This window comes from Bufo gargarizans, chromosome 7 (assembly GCF_014858855.1).
Source record: "Bufo gargarizans isolate SCDJY-AF-19 chromosome 7, ASM1485885v1, whole genome shotgun sequence".
Taxonomy (NCBI): domain Eukaryota; kingdom Metazoa; phylum Chordata; class Amphibia; order Anura; family Bufonidae; genus Bufo; species Bufo gargarizans.
Window position 1 is genome coordinate 6,828,047 of NC_058086.1, and position 16,710 is coordinate 6,844,756.

Consider the following 16,710-nt stretch of genomic DNA (forward strand, 5'->3'; position numbering starts at 1 on the left):
ATGTTTCTTATATTGTTTCTTATATAGTGCGCCACCAATGTTTATCAAACTGGGGTGGGGGGGGGGGCGCACTACGCCACCAATGTTTATTATATTGGGGGCGCACACTGCGCCACCAATGTTTATCATACTGGGGTGATGGGGGGGGGGGGGGGCGCGCACTGCGCCACCAATGTTTATTATATTGAGGGGGGGCACACTGCGCCACCAATGTTTATTATATTCCCTTAAGGGAAAATAATACAGTGAATAGACTTTCATCCTAGCAACCATGAGTGAAAATCGCACCGCATCCGCACTTGCTTGCGATTTTCACGCAGCCCCATTCACTTCTATGGGGCCTGCATTGCGTGAAAAACGCACAACATAGAACATGCTGCGATTTTCACGCAACGCACAAGTGATGTGTGAAAATCACCGCTCATGTGCACAGCCCCATAGAAGTTAATGGGTCCGGATTTAGTGCGGGTGCATTCCGGTATTTTGAATGCCAGATCCGGCACTGATACATTCCTATGGGGAAAAATGCTGGATCCGGCATTCAGGCAAATCTTCAGGTTTTTTTCGCTGGAGATATAACCGTAGCATGCTACGGTTTTCTCTTTTGCCTGATCAGTCAAAATGACTGAACTGAAGACATCCGGATGCATCCTGAGCGGATTACTCTCCATTCAGAATGCATGGGGATAAGCCTGATCAGTTATTTTCCGATATTGAGCCCCTAGGACGGAACTCTATGCCAGAAAAGAAAAACAGTAGTGTGAAAGTACCCTAAAATATTAAGTTTAAATCCCCCCCTTTCCCAATTTTACATATAAAATATATAAAGAATAAATAAACATATTACATAGCGCTGTCCAAACTATTAAATTATTAAAAAATATCTCCTATGTGGTGAGCATTCGCCATTTTTTAGTCACCTTGTCACCCCAAAAAATAGGATAGGACTGCTCTATTATGGGCCGAACATTTCATAATATGCAAAATGCACGCGGCTTTTTTTGGTGTGTTGTTTTTTTTTGTTTGTTTTTTTTTTTTTGTTTTTTTTTTTCTTTTTTGCGCGGTATTGAGTATCGCAATACTTTATGAGGACGAAAGCGAATCAAAATTTTGGTATCAAAACAACCCTATGCCGATCTGATCGGAGTAGCGTTGTCACGATACCAAAATTTTGATTCGGTTTCGATTTGGCGACTAAAAATTTGATTTGGCTCCTAAATCTTTCAGTTCAGGAGCCAATGGCTACCAGGTATTTTTTTTAGTCTGGAGCACTGTTTGGTTACAGAGTGGTCTTGGGTAAAGAGCAGTACCCAACATGTAGTACCACACAGTACTGTATAGAGGCGCTGCAAGACAGTCAGTAAGTCCATGTACTTCAGTAATACAGGTCTTTCATCAGTGAAACGGCCATGCTGATCTGTAAAATGCCACAAACAGTCCAGAACTGTACAAAAGTTTTAGGTAGGTGTGGGGGAAAATGGTGCCAAGTAAGTATGTTCTGGAAAAAAAAGTATTAATCGTTTATTTTTATCAATTTAACAAAATGAAAAGTGAACAAAAGAGAAATCTAAATCGAACCAATATTTGGTGTGACTACCCTTTTGTCTTCAAGACAGCATGAATTACACTTGCACACAGTTTTTGAAGGAACTTGGCAGAGAGGTTGTTCCAAACTTCTTGGAGAGAACTAAACACAGATCTTCTCTGGATGTAGGCTTGCTGGTATCCTTCTGTCTCCAAGACCCTGTGGGGCCATATCATCTCTTCCAGGACTCTTGTTCTTCTACACTGAAGATAGAGTGTGTGTTTATTTTTTTAATGTCGCCTGGGCCTTACTACACACTACGCTCTGGCACTTGCACATACTACACGTTGGTGTTCCTGTCAGGCTGCTCAGTGAGGATGACAGGATCATCTCATTAGCATCTATTTTAGAGCATTGTAGTGTGTAGTGAGGCCTTAACACCCCCCCTAGGCAGTTCTGCAAGTGGAGGCAACCGGTCCTGCTCATATTCTAAGACAGGCTGCTTTATTGCCATTTTAAATCATTCCCGGAGAACCCCTTCAAGGATTTGACAGAGGGAGTGTGTGATGTCTGTGCTGGTTTTCCATGGCAGGTGAGAGCCTGAAAAAGGCCCCCAGTTCTGTCATGCAAAAAAAAAAAAAAAAAAGCCCTCATACATCTGTATGTATTTATTTTATTTTTACATTTTCCTAGAGGAAGCAGATGAAATAGAGCAGCTTGTTACATCTAAAAAAGAGTCTGTTATTTTTGATCATCCCAACCACACTGTAACTGTAACAACCATCAGCGACTTGGATCTTTCCGGAGTGGGCCTCCTACCTCCTGGCATCATAGAGGTATGATTTATGACGTTTTCTCTGTGCCAACATAATTGACCCTTTAATAAGGGATCAACCGATTATCGGTTTTACCGATTATTATCGGCCGATATTCAGGATTTTGACAGTTATCGGCATCTATTTTGCCGATATTCCGATAACGTATGGGGAACAAGGATCGCGCTGCTGTCAGCGCTCTACGTGTTCCCTCAGCAGCACAGTGGAGAAGGAAGCAGTGTCTCCCTCCCCCTGTTCCGCTGCTGCCGCCACCAATGAAGATACCTTTTTCATTCATATACAGGAGGCGGGAGCTGCAGAATCACATAGCCGGCTCCCGACCTCTATGAGCGGTAGTTAACCCCTCAGGTGCCGCAGATCGCAGCTACCGCGCATAGGTCGGGAGCTGGCTATGTGATTCTGAAGCCAGCTCCCGCCTCCTGTATATGAATCTGAGATATTTATCTTCATTGATGGCGCAGTGCGCCCCCCCCCCCTCCCCAGTATTAATCATTGGTGGCAGTGGCCACAGGGTCCCCTCCTCACGGAGCCCCAGCAGTGTAATCCTGGGGCTCCGATCGGTTACCATGGCAGCCAGGACGCTATTGAAGCCCTGGCTGCAATGGTAAGCTCCATGCTGCTGTGTGCACAAAGCACAGAGCAGCAGGGAGTGTGTGAGGTCCTATTCACCCTGATAGAGCGCTATCGGGGTGAATAGGACAAGGGTTCTAGTTCCTAAGGGGACTAAAAGTTACTTAATATATAAAATATATATATATATATATATATATATATATATATATATATATATATATATATATATAAGATTTACAAAAAAAAAATAGACGTTAACAATAAACATATTCACTTTCAGCAGATTTGTGTAGGAAACTTTATTTTTTTCCCAAAAATGAAAATTCACAGAATATCGGTATAAATTATCGGCTATCGGCCTGAAAGTTCACAAATTATCTGTATTGGTATCTGCCCTAAAAAAAATCAATATCGGTCGATCCCTAACCCTTATGGATACGGCCAGGCAGGGCAAAATTCCAGCCAAAGATTCCACTGAAAAATCTGCAACAAATCTTCCGAAAAATATGCATGGAGGATTGCACCAGTTGATCCTTTCTATTTTCCAAGGAAGCTTTGACAAATGAAAGGATCCTTCTTAATGGTTTCTATGGGCAATTAAGCAATTTTTTCCTTTTACCAGTTTTGATTAAATCTCCTCCCTCATCAGTGCACAGCAATGAAAAATGGCTTAGTGGGTGAGAGGCCTTTGTTGGGATCTGGCGGGTAGTATTTTTTTTCCTTGTGGAGAGCACCTAGTAGGCGAAAATAGTCTTATAGGCCATGCAATGCTCCTCTGGGGAAAAAGATGCTTTCCACAAGAAGAAATAGTACCCCTGTATCCTGACAAAGGCCTCTCATCCAGTTTAGCCAGTTCTCTCTGCTCTGCACTGATGAAAGGCAGTCACCCTAAGACAGCTGTCCACAGATGAGATACTGGCTAAGATATAATCATAAATTATGTCTCAAGGCCTGTTTAAGGTTCCATTCACACATCCGTGTGTGTTTTGCGCAAAACACGGACAGCGCCAATATGCGTTCCGCATTTTGCGGACCGCACATTGCCAGCACTAAGAGAATATGCCTACTCTTGTCCGCTATTTTTTCAGGATCGGAATTGCAGACCCGGAAGTGTGGGTCCGCAATTCGGCCCCATAGAAAACCTATGGGTCCGCAATACCGTTCCGCAAAATGCGGAATGGAATTGCCGATGTGTGAATGGAGCCTAAAACTGATTGGTGAATCTGTGTATTTTTCTACAGAAGGAAGTTGAGGAAAACGATGAAGAGCAACAGTCCAAATCCACACATTCTCTACCCAAAAAATCTGGAGAACCGCTGCTTTCAAAGAGGTAAAGACTTGTCAGAGATGTATATGTGTCATGCCATATGTTCACCTAAAATGGGCAAAGCAGGCAAAGATGACATGTAATACCTGGATAAATCCCTTGCCCATTAGGTTGAATATGTAAGGAAAAGATAAGAATATCTCTTGCAATCCCTGGTTTTAATATGTATGAAGGAACTGGTGAACCAGTCTGGAGAGTACTGGCACTGTATAGCAAAAATAAAACTTCTGAAAAGTGCCCCATGTCAAACACGTGTGTTGCTGCTTTGCCAAATGTCATAAGGGGTTAGGGAATACAGTAAAGTGGCACTGGTGGGTGTCCCCCCTCGATCGGCAAGGGTTAAAAGCCACCAAATGGCTGCATTTTCTCTGCTCCACATGCGCTCACCCCTGATCAGCAAGTCATGAGGAATGTGGTAGCAGAACAGGGTTGTCCCCATTGGTTAACTCCTGTACAAGTTAATTGGGAGGCATGAAACCATTTTGATCTACATTTACCATTTTGATGACCTACTCTGTTGTATTGCCCATTCCTCCAAGGATATTCTTGTTTGTGCTTGAACAGCTGGAAGTAAATGTAATTCCCTACAGACCCTTATCAGGCAAGGCTGTTATGTTTTCATATATACAGAATACTGGCTGCTGAAAATAGTTGCATGTGCTCTTTAGAGAGATGTGGAAAATAATGGTCGGATTGGCTTTAGATCTGTAATCGGGAATTGCTGTAATGCTTCTAGTGTTGGAGAATCTTATTATCATGATGCATTTCTGCCCTGTAGGCAAGGAGTAGGAATGATTTACTGTTGTGACTCCCTGGTGTGAATTCTGTACTTTATGGCTTACACCGCAAAATTTTCCGGCGTTGCTCCAGAAGTGCCAAATGCCCATGGAGAAAAACTCGCACACCCAAAAATGTCATCCATTACAAATTCATGCTAAGAACCTATCGCTCTGCCGATCACCTTGCCAAACAGACCTACTTCACTACCCTAATCTTCTCACTGTCTAACAACCCAAAAAAACTCTAACACTTTTCACTCCCTCCTAAAGTCACAGACCTCTGTGCTGAAGATCTGCTCGCCTACTTCACAGAGAAAATAGAAAGCATCCAGCATGAAATCGTCTCCCAACCACTAAGTGTCACTCTGGCTCAATATCCACGTTTGACCTAGTCACAGAAGACAACTTCTCCAGGCTCCTCTCTTCTCGTCCTGCCACATGCACTTCTGACCCCATTCACTCACACCTACTCCAGTCTCTGTCTCTCTCTCTCCCCCGTCAAAGTCTTCAACCTCTCTCTTTTGGTATCTTCCACTCCTTTCAAACACTCTATTATTGCTCCATTATAAAAAAAATAATAATTCTCTTTACCCGTCCTGCACAACTAACTACAGGCCAGTCTCCAACCTTCCCTTCATCTCTAAACTCCTGAAGTGTCTTGACTACTTTCGCCTCATCCACTATTGCTCTGCTCTGCTCCTCGATCCATTACAATCTGGTTTCCGAACCCTACATTCTACAGAAACTGCCCTGACCAAAGTGACAAATAACCTCCTGACAGAAAAATGCAACGGTGACTATTGTCTGCTCAGTCTCCTTGACCTCCCTGCAGCTTTTGACACTGTAGACCACCATGTCCTACTCACCTTGCTTCAATCTTATCGGCCTAATGGACACTGCCCTCTCATGATCCATTCCTGCCTCGATTACTGTAACACCCCCTCACAAGACTTTCCCCTCTCCAATCTATCCTTAATGCAGCAGCCAGGGTCACCTATCTAACTGCTACTCTGATGCCCTCGCCCTATGCCAGGCATTGCACTGGTTCCCCATAAAGTATAGAATCCACTTTAAACTGCTCGTTCTCGCCCACAAAGCTCTTAACAGTGCTACACCCCCTACATCTCTTTGTCTACCACCCTACCTGTGCTCTGTAAATGATTTACAACTGACATCCACCATAAGCCCGGACCTCTCACTCATGGCTTCAAGCCTTCTCTCAAGCTACTCTGGAATGACCTACCCCAAGAAATTAGGTAAAAATCACAATATACACCGTTTAGGTGCTCCCTAAAAATGCATCTTTTTAGGGTGGCCTATCACATCTGATCTAACTCTTCTCCTTTTATATGGCTCATTTATCATCAGTTCCTGAACCTGATCCTCTAGCAAACTCTCCACCGAACCCAGAAGCACTACAGATATTGGCTGGTGAATGGCTCATGCAGTTTTATATCTACTCCCCTATTTTCCCAAGATGGCTGGACCATTGTACAAAACAATCACTTCTACCTTTTGTGTCACCCCATCTCCTCATAGATTGTAAGCTCTTGCGAGCAGGGCCCTCATTCCTCTTATACCTTAATTTTGGGTATCCACAAGTTGTCATAGAGCTCTAGCCTTAAAGCGTTCCTAAGTTTACAAAAAAAAAGTTTGCATAATGCTTGGCTTCTTTGTACAGGGATAACTGTCGAACTTTTTTTTTTTTTACTTTTTTTTCCCCCCCAATTGCGCAGCTAGATGCATTTCTCTCAGAAGTAGGGGCTTATCCCTTCTGTAAAATCTGCCAGCACTGTACTGCTGTGATGTGATTTCCTTTCCACTATGTTTTCAGCCTCGAAGCTCACTGAATAGATAAGGCGGGGGAAATCACACTTACAGACACTTATTCAAAAACAACTGCCTCTACACAGCTTTTGAATAAGTAGATCACTTGCTATATTGTGTTACTTATAACATTGAAAGACCTTCCAACTTTGATATTTTTTTTTTTAAAAGCTGACAATTGTATTGGGTATCAAAAGGAGTAATACTCTCTTTACCAATCCCTTGCTGCTGCTGAGCTGACACTTCCCTCGTCCCCTGCCGCTCTTGATTTGGCGAGGTTGTGTGAACATTGAGCAGTCGCATATCAACATGCCATCGCCGGAGCCTGGTAAACAAAGGCCAGCAGGGAACCAGGGAAAAATCAGCACAGGAGTGGCAGGGTATTTACATCTTTTTGTAATTTTATCCCATTGTAAACTGGTAATTCTATTTTGTCTCCATAGGATCTGCAGTCTCACCAAGTCTCTCCATGCTCGCAGTCAACGTAAATCCAGCAAAAAACGTCCACAAAAGTTACAGGACAAAAAGCAACCCACAGCCAAAACAACTGGACGTACAAGCAAAGCTCAGCGTAGGAGACAAACTGGCAAAACTGGAAGAAACAAAGAGTAAGCTGTATATCGAGCATCATCCACACACAGACTTCATACTATGGAGATGTGCCTCCATGGAGTCCGAATTTCCAGATCTCTTTATAAAGAATTGGTGTATATTGCAGCTAGGACTACTCTGCATTGATAAGAATTTGACACAGAATACTTGAGTTATTTTATCAACGTTTTATATGTTACACCAGAGAATATAATAGTAAAGCTTTTATATATTGTGTAAGCTGTGCTGCTCTTGTATTGCTTTCTCACCTGTCGTCACTGCGTTGTTAGTTATTCAGCCTGTTCTCTGTTCTGTAACCAATGATGGATAAGGGGGAGGTGACCTGTTGTTTAAAAGCCTACCTGGGAGATGGGAATAAAATGTGTATGACAGGAGAGGCTAGTCGCACGATGCAGGTAACTGACCAGGGAAGAAGTGCTGGTTATTATATTGATCGGTTATTACCGGTAGAGGGCAGGGAATGATGTCTGCAGGCTCATGTTACATTATGTTCTAGATCTTTGGACACGGCACATTTGTATATTCAGGGATTGCGTCTGGCACATGCAGTGAAGATAATGTCACTGGTGTGCATGTATAATTTAACAGCTGCCACTGTAAACATGACCCTCTGCTGCTGTCTGTTCACAGGGATGGCACCTTAGGTGCTTTGTCATTACCTATTGCCATGAGCATACATGGTAAATTTCACATTTTCTGTGGTCCTCATAGGAATTTTCATTTTGCGTTATTGGATGTACACCTGTATTACATGTAATTGTTTTTTTTTTTTTTTGTTTTTTTTTTTACAGTTGCTTCTGTACAGCCCAGTTGATGTGTAATGATAATATCTTTACTATTAAAATGTTGTCGTCATAATCAAGTAATTCCTAAACCAAAGATTTTTAGGTCCCTTTCAGACAACTGATGACTGAGTTTTTACGTTCCGCAGAGCCTTTTTTTTTTTTTTTTTTTTTTTTTTTTTTTTAAGGAATCAATCTGACTAAGTTAGAACATGTTGTGAATCACTCATGTGAAGATACCCACTGAGTTGAATGGGCCAGTGTTCAGCCCAGGTATTGTCCGTTCTAAACTTGGACAGCACCCAGAAATAAATATCATCCCTCTGATAGGGCTCTTAATGTCTTTACTCAGACTTTATTGGAAGGAACTTATGAACCTTTGTAATGTGAGGTTTAAATGAAAATAGCAGAAAAAAAAATTAAGATTTCAGCGATAACCTATTGCATCACCACAGTATTGTCAGGTACCGCCGTAGAGTCCACCTAGTAACATAGTACATAAGGCCGAAAAAAGACATTTGTCTGTCCAGTTTGGCCTGTTATCCTGCAAGTTGATCCAGAGGAAGGCAAAAAAAAAACTGTGAGGTAGAAGCCAATTTCTCCCACTTAAGGGGGGAAAAATTCCTTCCCGACTCCAATCGGGCAATTCCCTGGTTTAACTACCCCTCTCTAGTAGCTATAGCCTGTAATATTATTACACTTCAGAAATACATCCAGGCCCCTCGTGAACTCTATCACCATCTCCTCAGGCAGAGAGTTCCATAGTCTCACTGCTTTTACCGTAAAGAATCCTCTTCTATGTTTTTGTAGAAACCTTCTTTCCTCCAGACGCAGAGGATGTCCCCTCGTTGCAGTCACAGTCCTGGGGGAAAATAGATGGAGATCTCTGTACTGACCCCTGATATAGTTATACATACCGTAGTAATTAGATCTCCCCTCAGTCGTCTTTTTTCTAAAGTGAATAACCCTAATGTCAATAATCTTTCAGGGTACTGTAGTTCCCCCATTCCAATTAATATTTTTAGTTGCCATTCTCTGAACCCTCTCCAGCTCTGCTATGTCTTCCTTGTTCACAGGAGCCCAGAACTGTACACAGTACTCAGTGTGGTCTGACTAATGATTTGTAAAGTGGTAGGACTATGTTCTCATCACGGGCATCTATGCCCCTTTTGATGCAACCTATTATCTTATTGACCTTGGCAGCAGCTGCCTGACACTGGTTTCTACAGCTTAGTTTGTTCACTAAAATTCCTATGTCCTTTTCCATGTCAGTGTTACCGAGTGTTTTACCATTTAGTATGTACGGGTGTCTTGCATTATTCCTTCCCATGTGCATAACTTTACATTTATCAGTATTAAACCTCATCTGCCTCTTCTCTGCCCAAGCCTCCAATCTATCCAGATCAGGGCCAATCTGGACCCCTGAGGTACTTCACTAGTGACAGTGACCCAATCTGAGTGTGTACCATTAATAACCACCCTCTGTTTTCTATCATTGAGACAGTTACTTACCCACATACAGACATCTTCTCCCAGTCCAAGCATTCTCATTTTATATACTAACCTTTTATGTGGTACAGTGTCAAATGCTTTGGAGAAGTCCAGATATACGACATCCATTGATTCGCCGCTGTCAAGTCTAGAACTTACCTCCTCATAGAAACTGATTAAATTAGTTTGACATGACCGATCCCTCATAAAGCCATGCTGATATGGTGTTGTTTGCTTATTTTCACAGAAGTTCGGGTTAGGTTAGGTGTAGATTGTATTATTTTCCCTTATAACATGGTCATAAGGGAAAATAATACAATGGTTTAGGGGGAAAATAATAGCATTCTTAATACAGAATGCTTAGTAAAATAGGGATGGAGGGGTTAAAAAAATAAAATAAATAATTTAACTTTCCTTAATCCACTTGTTCACGCAGCCTGGCTTCTCTTCTTTCTTCAGGACCTGGGTAAAGGACCCCATCCCGATCATCTCCTAGCAACCATGCGCGAAAATCGCACCACATCCGCACTTGCTTGCGGATGCTTGCGATTTTTACGCAGCCCCATTCACTTCTATGGGGCCCGCGTTGCGTGAAAAACACACAAAGTAGAGCATGCTGCGATTTTCAGGCAACGCTGAAGTGATGCGTGAAAATCACCGCTCATGTGCACAACCCCATAGAAATGAATGGGTCAGGATTTAGTGCGGGTGCAATGCGTTCACCTCACGCATTGCACCCGCGAGGAAAACTCGCCCATGTGATAGAGGCCTTTCAAATTCATTCTTTCCTACGCTGCAGATATGAAAGGGCTCTAACCCGTTCAAAAGCAAAACTATATAATTTGGGAGATAGAGCTGGAGCTATGCTGGCGCGTAGATTGAAGAAAAAAAAAAAGAGAAGCTTCTTCCGGTATTCAAGCAATGGAGACCCAATCGATATTGCGGACTATTATAGTTTTCTCTACAACCTACAAAATGATAACGCCACTCCACGACCTACCTTTACAAATCCATATAGAATTTCCTAGACTCTGTGTCTCACCCAAGTATTACCTAAGGTCGCTTAATAACCCCCTTCTCGGAACTGGAGGTAGATACTGCTATAAAGACCCTAAAATTGCATGAAGACCCCCCAGATCCAGATGGTTTTTCCGGGGACTATTACAAAACCTTCAAAGCAAACTTGCTACCGTATCTTACCCGGCTTTTCAATACATTTCTCCTTCCTGGTAGCATACCTAAAGAAATGTTAGGTGCCATTATTACAACAATCCCTAAACCATGGAAGTCTCATGATAGCCCATCAAACTTCCGGCCCATCTCTTTATTAAATAATGACTTAAAATTATTTTCTAAGCTTCTGGCCGTAAGGCCTCTTTCACATGCGCGTCATGTTTTTGGCCAGGATAAGATGCGGGTGCGTTGCGGGAAAATGCATGATTTTTCCCGCGCGAGTGCAAAACATTTTAATTACCGATCACTACAAAGCCACCGATGGGATTTTAAATGCAAACAAGGAAGAATTCCATATTTCCTATCTTTTAAGTGTTTGTGAGCGCTCCATATAAGAAACTGCATATATGTATTCATGTTGCATATATTGGTTCACTAAAGGGATCAAATCCGTTAGCTCAAAGCAGTGGGGAGAAGCGGTGAATGAACGGCTGTATAATGACACGACTTATATATATATTTATTTGGGTTATAATGCTACTCATACTTTGGTTTTGAGTGGATAAGATATACTACGCCTCATGGAGGGATCACAAGATCTGGATTTGTTAAAATTACTGTTTTATTTTAGTGACTATGTAAGAATGTGATGTATGTCACAGGTGTCAGATACATGTACTATGTCATTGACTTTTATAAGTGACGTCTTTAATGATTACTGTTTTTCTTTACTTAATTTGGAAAAATCTATAAAACTATAAAAGATTTTTTTTAAAAGAACATTTTAGGGTTAGTTTTGCTCTCTTTGGCAATTAATCTCTCGGTCTCTAGTTTGACTGCTTTTATTTGTTTTTTACATATTCTATTTTTGTCCTTATAGTTTTTCAGTGCTTCCTCGCTACCCTCCCTGTTTTAGTGATTTAAATGCTTTCTTTTTGTCATTTATTGTTTTCTTTACAGTATTATTTATGCATATAGTTTTTTTCTTGTTTCTTAATCTTTTATTCGCATAAGGTATGTACCTCTCACAATTAGATTTTAGAATGCTTTTAAAAATATCCCATTTTGTGGCTGTATTTTTATTTTTGAGGACTTTTTCCCAGTTAGGCCTATGGCCTCTCTTAGTTGGCTAAATGTAGCTTTTTTGAAGTTTGGTATTTTTGTTCCTCCCTGATGAAACACTTTTGAATGATAATTGGAAGGTTATTACTTTATGGTCACTTTTTCCAAGGTGTCCCCCGACCTGCACATCTGTTGTTCTCTAAGGTCTATTGGTTAATACGAAGTCCAGTATGGCCGTCCCTCTAGTCGGGTCCTGAACCAGTTGGGAAAGGTATTTGTCTTTGGTTATTGCCAAGAACCTTTTTCCTTTATGAGATGTACAAGTTTGTTTCCCAGTCTATATCTGCATAGTTTAAATCCCCCATAATAACCACCTCATTATTATCTGCCACCTCGTCTGTGGACTCTGGTATATTAGGTGGATTATAATAAACTCCTAATAATAATTTACTATTGTTTTTGCCTCCATGTATTTCTACCCACAGTGACTCCACATGTTCATATCCCTCACTTATATCTTCTCAGACTGAGGGCTTTAGACTTTACATAAAGGCAACCCCCCCCCCTCCGGTTTTGACGATCCTTTGTAAACAGACTGTAACCCTGTACATTAACTGCCCAGTCATAGCTATCATCCAGCCATGTCTCAGTTATTCCCACTATGTCATAGTCCTCCTCGCACATCACTAATTCCAGTTCACCAGTTTTATTAGTCAGGCCTCTGGCATTAGTATACATACATTTAAGAGGTTAATGTATATATTTTACCCTACACTTTTCCTTCTGAGCTGTTCTAGTCCCTCCTTCCATTTCTCTCCCTGTCCCATTACCTTGCCCCCAGTCTTTATCTGCACTATCTTCCCATCCTATAACGTAATTACCCTCCCCCCAAGTCACTAGGTTAAACACTCCTCCTTCTTCTAGCCATCTTCTCACCCAACACAGCTGCCCCTTCCCCATTGAGGTGCAGCCCATCCCTACGATAGAGCCTGTAGCCAACAGAGAAGTCGGACTAGTTCTCCAGGAACCCAAACCCCTCCTTCCTACACCAGTTCTTAAGCCACTTGTTAACCTCCCTAATTTCCTGCTGCCTTTCTTGTGTGGCTCGTGGTACCGGTTGTATTTAGGAAAAAACTACCTTTTGAGGTCCTTGTTCTAAGCTTTTGACCTAAATCCCTAAAATCATTTTTAAGGACTCTCCACCCTCCTCTAACTTTGTCATTGGTTCCGATATGGACCGTGACCGCTGGATCTTCTCCAGCCCCTCCCAGTAATCTGTCAACCCGATCCGCGATGTGTCGAACTCGAGCGCCAGAAAGACAACACACCGTTCGACGATCCCGGTCTTTGTGACAGATTTCCCTATCTGTACCTCTAATAATTGAGTCTCCCACTTACCAGCACCTGTCTGGCCTGCCCTGCTCTCCTGGTCCCCTGCTTACTGGAGCTGATGTTCCCCTGACTGGCAGAGGAAGGGTCCGGCTGCAGCAGTGCTCTCCCTGAACCGACATCCCCCTCATCTGCCAACCGTGCAAACTTGTTGGGGTGTGTCAGATCAGGGCTAGCCTCCCTGGCACTCTTCCCTCCACCCCGCTTTCTGTTACTCAGCTAGCTACCTCACTTTCCTGAGCCTCTTTGCTATCACCCTCCCCACATCTACCCCATAGAGTGCTTGCTCAGTGAGCAACAAACTCTTTTCCAAATTGTCATCGCTTCTCAGTGTTGAAATTCGCCTGTTTAGATACTCGATGTGCGATTCCAAACAGGCAATTTGCTCACATTTTGAACATATATATGCATCCTCAAACGGCTGTTCCAGGACTGCATACATTAGACAAGATGTGCACTGGTCTGCGCTGTCAATAATGGAACACATACTAAATCGGGATTGCGCAAAAAAAGAGAAAAAAATACAATATAGGGCAGTGATAAGAATCTAACTTACTGTAGTCCCCTCCAAAAGTCCCTGAATCTGAAGTCACGTAATCTAAAGTCAAACACTTAATACAAACACACACTTAAAAATTAAACACGTGAACGCTCACAAACTTGTGTTATTTGCCTGCTTGTATAAATTCAGCTCTCAAACCAGCCTGCTTTTTTTTTTCCCCCTCTGGATTCAAAAAATAATCTGATGCTGATAAATAGATTGTGAAGTCCATGCTCAGTGCACACTCCTTCATTTTGGGGGCCTTATTATGGAGTGGGTCCCCAGAGGTGGGAAGCGCACCTATCTGACATTGACGGCATATCCTAGAGATATTCCATCAATGTCTGGTATGACCTTTTAAGCTGATGCCATTTGTGTCTTACATTAGATTTGTTTTCCCCCATCCACATTCAGGACGCATGCACTCATTGCCTAATCAAGCATGTGTGTGTATGGAGGAGTCGGAAGAGATGGCTGTCAGATGAACGAGTGTTTAGCCAATGGCTGGCTCATGTGTGGCTAGCAAAAGTCCAATTTTTTTATCTGTGAAGTTAAACCTAGTAAAATATTACTTCTCTGCAGACAGCATGTTGTAGAGCAGGAGAAGGTAACCAGATTGATATTTAGTTTTGTGGGAAAGGATTCAGTAAAACTTGCAATTTATAACTATAAATTTCTGCTATTTCTGATATCATTGCTCACAGGGGAGGTGATATCTATCTCTATGTACACAGACACAGAGCATGCTGTCGGTGGTTCTTAACCATTTCATGGCAAGTACCTCCTATCGACAAGATGTTTTAACCGAGTGTCTCCAAGGAAGCAAATGGTTATAAATGTTAGGCTAGTGTCACACCTTCAGCAGGATGTCCGGCATAGAATGCTGGGAATCGGCCGGACACAAACCATGGTATTTGTCCAGCTGATCCTTGGCATATTTGCCGGGTATCGGCTGGATCTCTGTTGGATCCCCCTTATAGTTAATGGGGCCGGACGGCATTCCAGCCTCTTACGTAAATGTTACTGTAAAATAACCAAATAAGGTTTTTCTGATCCCACTGTAATGGGCTTGGTTTTAAGCCTGTGACAGCATTCCCTTCAGATTTCACAAAAAAAGGCACATCATGCAGCACTAATTTTCCTGTCAAAATGACAGACACCACATTGGGACCCATAATACCAAACAGTAGTAATAAAAGCCCCATAATGTGTCCCAGTAGAGAAAATGCTGCTTCATAGTGCCCCTCCTAGTATTAATGCCCCTTATAGTGTCCCCAGTAGTAATAAACCCCATAATGTAAAAACAAATGCCCCTTACAGTGATGTCTATTGTACTAATGTCCCCATAGTGCTTCTCCAGTTATAATAATGACCCCCTTCCATGGTGCCCAGTACTGCTGCCTCAGATGTAATAATCCCCTCCACAGTGCCTCAATACTGCTGCCCCAATTATAATAACCCCCCTTATAGTGCCCCAATAGTGCCACTCCAGCTATAATAATGATCCCCCTATAGTGCCCCTATTTATTCCTTTTTATGGGAGTTCTGGAGATAGAGGAATTAGCATAGAAATAAATGGAGCAGCCAGATGCATGCCACTCTGTTCATTGCAGGGGCTATGGTGCCCCTGTTCTCATTATCGGTGGGGGTCTCAGCGGTAGGACCCCCACGATCTATCCACAGGATAAGGGATAACTTCAAACAATCGTAAAAGCCCTTTAACTAACAATTCGCACAGTTAGAGTCCATTCACACATCTGCATCCATCCACAAAATGGCGGACCCGTGGGGCTGCAAAAGATGAGGACAGCACACTGTGTGCTGTCCGCATCCATACTTCCGTTCCGGAAAAAAAATTGAGCTTTCCCACAGCTATGGACAAGAATAGACATTTCGATCACAGTGCTGGCCATGGGTGTACAGCCGCTCAGTACTCAAATGCAGTGTGGGGGCGTGTAACAATCGCGCCATGTGGTCGTACCCTTGTGTTGCTATACTGCTGCCATTCTAATTATGAACCAGAAAGATTAGGACAAACACTGCCACTGTTCTCACCCAGGCTAGAGAAGATTGGAACTGCTCTGCAGTACATGGGGTTGTGGTTGGAACGATAACCACATCATAGTGCAGTACCCCAGACTTAACATAGAATGTGCCGGCAGATAAGAACAGTTTGGCTCATCTAGTCTGCCCAATATACTGAATACTATGGATAGCCCCTGGCCCTATCTTATATGAAGGATGGCCTTATGCCGATCCCATGCATGCTTAAACTCCTCCACTGTATTTGCAGCTACCACTTCTGCAGGAAGGCTATTCCACGCATCCACTACTCTCTCAGTAAAGTAATACTTCCTGATATTACTTTTAAACCTTTGCCCCGCTAATTTAAAATTATGTCCTCTTATAGCAGTTTTTCTTCTTTTAAATATTCTTTCCTCTTTTACCTTGTTGATTCCCTTTATGTATTTAAAAGTTTCTATCATATCCCCTCTGTCTCGTCTTTCTTCCAAGCTATACATGTTAAGGTCCTTTAATCTTTCCTGGTAAGTTTTATCCTGCAATCCATGTACCAGTTTAGTAGCTCTTCTCTGAACTCTCTCCAAAGTATCAATATCCTTCTGGAGATATGGTCTCCAGTACTGAGCACAATACTCCAGATGAGGTCTCGCTAGTGCTCTGTAGAGCGGCATGAGCACCTCCCTCTGTCTACTGGTAATGCCTCTCCCTATACACCCAAGCATTCTGCTAGCATTTCCTGCTGCTCTATGACATTGTCTGCCTACCTTTAAG

General features: G+C 42.5%; 1 protein-coding gene across 2 annotated transcripts in view; it reads left to right on the forward strand.

Annotated features, from left to right (window-relative positions):
- NOL12 (nucleolar protein 12) overlaps window positions 1–8,341 on the forward strand; it is a 28,852-nt gene extending 20,511 nt beyond the window's left edge. Inside the window, exons 5-7 of one of the 2 annotated variants that reach the window (XM_044301484.1) lie at window positions 2,219–2,361; window positions 4,176–4,264; window positions 7,311–8,340. In XM_044301484.1, the coding sequence (XP_044157419.1) occupies window positions 2,219–2,361; window positions 4,176–4,264; window positions 7,311–7,479 (401 nt within the window). In that variant the 3' untranslated portion in view covers window positions 7,480–8,340. Of the gene's footprint in view, window positions 1–2,218; window positions 2,362–4,175; window positions 4,265–7,310 lie in introns of both variants that reach the window. The other variant, XM_044301485.1, reaches the window with a different exon arrangement.
- The last annotated feature ends 8,369 nt before the right edge of the window (window positions 8,342–16,710 follow it).